Genomic DNA, 7,055 nt, shown 5'->3' on the forward strand with positions numbered 1-7,055 from the left:
AGGTTAAAATGGTGATGAGTAGACTTGTGTCTAGTATTCTTTACAAATTGGCTACTTGCTTTTTATCTTTATCAGTTAGTTGAATTTATCTCGATGCCCTACCAAAAAGTGCATGGACAACTTATGGCCAAGGAAGCTTACCTGCACAACTAGAGAAAATGGGAATTACGTGCAATCAAGGAAGCTGATGTGGGCTTAGCCTTATGTATGTAAGAGTTTGGTTATTATTTGTTACATTAAATTAACATAGTAGTAGGCAACCTTCTACCTTATGTGTAAGGGTAATGTCACACATGGAGTCTTGAAATACTTTGAGAGTGCAAATACCCTTTGAGAGTCCAGTCTGAGGTAGGTGTGAAACGAGCCTGACAGCCCTCACCACATACAAATCTGTAGCATGAATATACGATGATCCTGTTGAGGTCACATCCATGGAGGTTTGAACGTGATGCATGTGATGTATATAAATGACCGCGTGTAAGATGCATTAAGAGTAAGCAGAAAGAGTGGCAAGAAGAAAAGATGTTAGCTTTCAACTTGCAAGTGGTTTTGTAGGTATAAATGGCTGCGTTTAATTGAAGATTTATTGACCACAATAAGAAACAAGAAAGAATAACAAGAAGAAGAAGCCAACCGATCAATCCACCATCGCCGACAGCATCGTCTACACATGCCCGTCACCCCCTCCGCAAAGAACAGAGCATATAAATAGAGATGGCCGACCCGTTTATTTCCGACTCAGGAAAGCTATGAAGCTTCAGCACAGGTACTGGTAGCATAGAAGAAGAAGAAGAAGAAGAAGAAGAAGAAGAAGAATCAGCTGACAAGCCCTCAGATCACCTGCTGCAAAGCTTCTCTCTCCCCTTCTCCGAACCATGATCGCTGGCTACGTAGCATCGCTGGAGCATCCCGCTCCCCTAGACCGAGACGCTGCCCCCCGCCGCAGCACGGTGTCTGAGCCTGCCCAGTCCAGGCACCCCCAGTTTCTCCCCATGAGACAATCCCGGAGACCCCCCATCTCCATCCTTAGCTTCAATGGCAGATCGGCGGCGGAGACCGAACCTTCTTCCTCCCAATTCTGTGATCTGCAGGCTCCTCGATTCTCCTCGCAGCAGCATACCGTGCCGCTTGAACGCATGCACTGCATGATGAGCTCAGTCTCCCAAGGCAACCTCAACCTGTCTGACGACGCACCTCAGATCCAGAGGCACATTCTTGCAGAAAGAGGGGAAAATGCAGTGGCCGGAGCCACGCATTTGGAGCCTTTGCACTCAGAAATTTCTACGAATAATGATGCGCCAAAGCCAACGTCACTTGCCGGTAAGGAATTCATGCTGCTATACTGGCAAGTCATTCCTTGCCACTTCTGGTCCTTGGGTACTTGTAATTGCTGTGATTCTAGACTAGGAACACTGTGCTTTCTAGACAGTTTGCAAGAATGAGGGTTTTGTATTGGACTTTATCATTCATTCCTGGTTACTTTTGGCCCTCCACTTTCTCTATGACTGTGATCCTGGTCATGGAAACTAACCCTTCCATGTAATTTTGTAGAATGAGGGGTTGTATTTGACATGCGCATGCATGTGCGTTTTATCTCAAATCCCATCAGGTGCATGGATAGATGAACACCTTTAAAATTGTAAATGGTGTGCAATCTAGGATTAGCTCCTACTGCTGCAGAGGGAGTGTTGGTATCAGGCTACGGCCTGAGGATTAGGCATCCTCATTGTGGATGAATATAGTAGGCGAGCTTTTGCTGGTAGATTTATGAGAAGCTTTCTTGTAGTGATGTGGGCTGTCGCTGGTGGATTTGATTTTCATTCCTTGTGAATCAGATGCAGAAGAGCTGGGTGGGACTCTCAATGATATTGATGACAAGGATGGCCTTGTAGGTGCAATAAACAAGGGAAACCCAGACAATTATCAAGAAAGAATATGTTTCTAGCTTTTAATCTCCGGTGAAGTCATATGGAAGAGCTCAGTTTGTGCTTAGATTAATGACAGGTAGTGGGTTCTTCATAAAGATCAGCATGGATGTGTGTGCATGTGTGTCTTGGCCACATTATGATTGGCAAATGGGATGCACATGATTGGCAAATGAGTCTCATCTTGAAAATGTCAAGTGGTACACACACTTGAAAGGATGTGTTTCTACCTACAATCTCCCATGATAGTATCTTGATTTCCGCAAATAGCCTCAATTGTATTTATCAATACCTACTGTGATAAAATTGTGTGAGTAGCTAAGTGCACCTGTTACAACAAGCTTGATCTCTTGTCTCATGCGAGTGCCAATGTGGACTGAAATGGGAATAGATGTGGGCAGCTAATAAGGCAACAATTATTGTCTGTTGAGATCTTTGCCATTTTCCGAAGTCTTTTATAGGAAATGTAAGGCCAATGTATTCTTGGTGGGATGAAAAGTGAAAATTTTACAGGTATTATTTATCCTCCAACAAGGACTGTGGGAAAGTCAACAAACATCGTATGGCAGGAGTGTATGGTTAAAAAGGAAGAGCGGCAAAAACTTCTTGGCCAGAAGGGCTGTGTGATTTGGATAACGGGTCTAAGTGGATCAGGTTGAATATGCGTTCAATTGCATCTGTGATCATTACAATACTGCTGATAACTTCGTCTGTTCATAAGATGTGTGCTCTTCCCATTCACATCACTGAGTTATTGATGTCAGTTTTGGATGTGGTTTCTGTTATGTGTCTCCTAAATATGTAGGAAAAAGCACACTAGCATGCACATTGGATCATGCTCTTTTGAGAAGAGGTAAGCTGTGTTATGTGCTTGATGGAGACAACGTGCGTCATGGACTGAATAAGAATCTAGGCTTCTCTGCAGAGGATCGTGCTGAAAATATTCGTCGTGTTGGTAAGAGAAATTCATTCATCTTTCAGGTTTATTTGGAAGCATATACTAACGTCCAAAGAATGTCACCATCTTGCAGGTGAGGTTGCCAAACTCTTTGTTGATGCAGGAGTCATTTGTATTGCAAGTGTGATCTCTCCATACAGAAAAGACAGGGATGCATGCCGCCAACTTGTAAAAGAGGACGAGTTCATTGAGGTCTTTATTACTTAGCTTAAATAAAATGACTGCATCTAAGCACCTTTGACATCCCTTTACCAGTGCTACATATGGGTTTCAGTTAATATAGTGTAGTCGAGAGAGTTATTGCACCTTACCGTATCTTTACTTCCTTGGATGTATGCTTACGTCTGATTGAGGTGCATGTCTGTCCTTCTGTCTGCTTTAGAGTAGTGACTTTAGATGATGAAGCTTGTTGATACCCTGTGAGAGCTGATGTTGATGTTTTTGTTTTGTGTTTTGCAAATCTTTTATTGAAAGAAAACCATTTTTAGCTTTTATGGTTGACATTTCCTCTTTGATCAGATGCACATTAATAAGTTGCTACCATGTCAGGTATACATGAATTTCCCCTTAAATCTTTGTGAGGAAAGGGATCCAAAAGGTCTGTACAAGCTGGCACGAGCTGGTAAAATCAAAGGTGAAATCTCTCTCTCTCTCTCTCTCTCTCTCTCTCTCGCACCCCACCCCCTTAACTGGCTGTCTGGTTGTAGATGTCATGCATCTTCTGGCCAACATGTATGCCCCACGACGCCACGTGTTTAACATAAGTAAGAGGGTATTTTGCTGATATAGTGACCCTTACTACCTGAAGTCAAGGCACGACCTTTTGTTTGTCAATCACTGAGCTGCTCCCAAATGGAGAAGTTTGCCAGAGGAGAAATTCCTAAAGCCTTACCACTTGTGAGAATATGCCCAATACTTGATTAACAAATGGATGTATTTCTTATCAAACACACTACTGTCAGTAGGAATGAAAGAGGATATGGGTCTCCTCTTCCTGGTAGATCTCTAGGAATCCGAGCAAATATCCAATAACTTGAGCCTGAAAGGCCCCTGTAGAAAATATGTGACATCTTCTGATAAGCAAGACTCAAATAAATGCAAACTGGTCTCCATGCAAGTCCTGCAATATACACAATGTGTGCAACTCTAGTGTCTATACCAAAATTCTGCACAAGAACACTTTGCCAATAAAATCTTGAAGTCCAAGCACTTGTTAGCATGGTCTTCCATCATCCTGCACAGCATTGAATTTTGTAGATGCTATGTAGTGTTGGATTTTGTTGTAATCCAGCATATCTAAGATCTCGGGAATCCTTGAAATTCAATCACTCTATGGCTCCTACATATGAAGGGAAAGGATTTGTGCCAAGTGAATCTCCCCTGTCATGAAGATGAGGGTTCTACAACAGGGCTCAGGAGTGAGAAGGGCACTAGGCTCTATAGGCATGGGAGATGGAGTTGACATAGGTAACTAAAGTGGAACTAGCAAATTATCCCTCTCATCAAATACCACATTTCTCCAGGTCAAGATCTTATTTACCTAAGAATCAAATGAGTGATAGGCCTTGGCCTTGCATGACGGAGGGAGAGTTCCAGAGAGTATCATCCACCAAGAACAGAACTTGAGTGCAGCAATATCACAGAACATGGAGCAGATGTAGCTGACTGGAGCTGAGGGTGATGTTACTCAGCAGTTGAGGGTCAATTAGCAAGGAATATGTCTGGAAATTTAAAAAAGATGATACAGAACTTGATCATGAACTGCTGGAACAGCAAAATGCAGATCTGGGAGTGGTGTAGACAGCAACCGCAGCAACTCCAGTCCAAAATGCAGATCTGAAGGTCACTCAGCTGGAGATCAGGTCAGCAGGGCAGGAAATAGGTTGCCAAGGCTGGGAATCAGGTTGCTCGCAGTTTGGATGAGTAGATGATGCTGTAAATGAGGTCACGGAAGTTGCAGTAGAGTTGGAGAGCCTTAATACTGCAGTAGATGATGTGAAGTAAGCTGCCAGCAGTCGAATGCAGCAGATAGACATGCCATATTTGTGATAGGAGACATGATAGGTTGTGTTCATTACTGTAAAGGTGGAAGTTGCAGCAATTATTTATTGGGCAGGACGTTGCGATCCTGTTCATTGTTGGAACAAATTCTGTGCTCTCTGATGGAAAATTCTGCATTCAGAGCATATCCTTAAAACATTCAATGGCAGAACCTATTGGAACTAAATTCGTTGTATTCATAGAATATGATTGATAAGAGAGATGAGTACAAGAGGTACATCTTGTTTTATGAAATAGGACTGTGATGTACGTAGTCTATACACAACGAATCTTTTCCTTATCATAATATCATGAAATTCCTCAAATAACACCAACTTGGTGTAGATGTGTGATGTCTCTCTTTGTATCTGCAAGTTAATTTGTAAGATAAGATGCACAGCTTCTAAGATAATGGGAAATTTGTTGTGTTGGCATTTAGACTAGCCATGTTTGGTTTCTTTGCTGGCCTTTGTTTGTGCTTGGCTTTTTGGCCTTTTATCTGAGATTTTGATAAGAGCACTTGTTTTGGCACCCCAGACCAAGGGAAAAGTGAGCCAAATTGGCTGTAGTATTCCTCCTTGTTTGACTCAAGCTTGCACTCCCATGATGTGCAAATTTGTCAAGAGAAATAAAGGTTGAAATGTTTCTGTTAGATGCTAAGCGAAATCCTTGATTGTGATGACCTAATGCCTCTCTTAATGTATTGCTGTTTGCTGAGTATTTTATTCTTCTTCCAATTGCAACATGTATGAGAGACAATATAATAATCTTTGTCCTTCATTTGCAGGATTCACTGGGGTAGATGACCCTTATGAACCACCCCTGAATTGTGAGGTAAGATAATTGAGTTCAAGACTTGATATTTGAAGTGCCGATTTTTCTCCCTTTCTATTTTCTTGGGTAGCATGGATAAAGTGCCTCCTTGCACTCTTTGGTCCCATTTTGCAGGTTACTATGGAGCCAATTAATGGAAGATGTCCTACGCCAACTGAAATGGCAGCACAGCTGATGTCTTATTTGGAAGGAAGGCACTTTATTGGTTCAGACAGTTGATTGATATTCTTTGACATGGAAGCAGGTCTGAAATACATGTTGCAAGCACACATTTGATTGGTTTTATGAACCATTGTTCTTATTGCTGTAAAGGTTGGTGGATCAAAGGGCTTAGCAGCAACTTGGCTTTTTAGCATGACATACATTGTACAGGAAGGTGCCTCAATATCCTCAAAAAGTCTCAAAGAATGTTGTAGTGGCTTTTTCTTGTGCCAACTTATATGGTGATGTTATCAATGAAAGATACAGGTAGATAGTATCACTCGGACATTCAATTGATATCTCGTATTTATCATATGTTTGCAGAAGCGTTTGGCTGTTTACAAGATGTGATTCTTTATTTGAGTCCTCCTGTAAATATTTATATTTGTTTCTTAACAATTGTGTTTGAAAGCTTGTCACTGTTATTGTTTTATGTCTAAATGTCAGTTCTGGATCTCACTCTAGGTTAGCAGTAAGGTTAGCTTACTGTGCATGTACAACTACATGCCACAGCTAGAATGCACTAAAACCCTTTTTAAGGATTATGTATATGGAAACACTTTGGCATACTATTAACATCTACCAAAAGTTTATTGTGATGGCATATAAATCATCATATTACGAATTGCCAAATAGGGCTGTCATATTAAAATATTAAAATATTTATTTCAAATTGTCATATACAATAAGGTTATGTGTACAACTTATAAGATTGCCATGATAGTCATTAAAAATGTTATTTGGGTGATAATGTGATAATTTTATTATTGCCATCATAGCACTGTTATTTTATTAACATTATTGTCATGCAAACTAATATCAAAAGTGTCAACATTATTGTCATACAAATAATATCATTAAGTTTTTAGTAAAACGGATTGAAAAAGCTTATAGAAAAACGTCTCTCTCGAATGTATATTGTTCTAATCAGCAAGTTTAGTTTAAATTTGCATATAATTCATAAGTTTATGTCATGGCCACATTAATAACATGGGATACAAACATATTTTTTCAAATTAAATCATCACCAAATAACAAAAAGTTGGGAGTTTTTACCCTTTGAAGATTTATGTGGATGGAAGTTGGGATTGCCGCGA

At 40.6% G+C, this 7,055-nt stretch overlaps 1 protein-coding gene across 1 annotated transcript; it reads left to right on the plus strand.

Moving 5' to 3' along the window:
• Nucleotides 1-514: 514 nt before the first annotated feature.
• Nucleotides 515-6,311, plus strand: LOC148032395 (adenylyl-sulfate kinase 3-like). Its single transcript, XM_087683048.1, has 7 exons — nucleotides 515-1,320; nucleotides 2,439-2,579; nucleotides 2,731-2,880; nucleotides 2,957-3,075; nucleotides 3,433-3,517; nucleotides 5,711-5,757; nucleotides 5,872-6,311. Exons 1-7 carry the CDS (start codon nucleotides 876-878, stop codon nucleotides 5,974-5,976), a joined length of 1,092 nt encoding a protein of 363 aa, XP_087539174.1. The 5' UTR covers nucleotides 515-875; the 3' UTR covers nucleotides 5,977-6,311.
• The last annotated feature ends 744 nt before the right edge of the window (nucleotides 6,312-7,055 follow it).

The sequence above is a fragment of the Lygodium microphyllum genome, chromosome 8 (genome assembly GCF_053477565.2).
Source record: "Lygodium microphyllum isolate KBCC chromosome 8, Lygodium_microphyllum_v1.1.10, whole genome shotgun sequence".
In the NCBI taxonomy this organism is placed as follows: domain Eukaryota; kingdom Viridiplantae; phylum Streptophyta; class Polypodiopsida; order Schizaeales; family Lygodiaceae; genus Lygodium; species Lygodium microphyllum.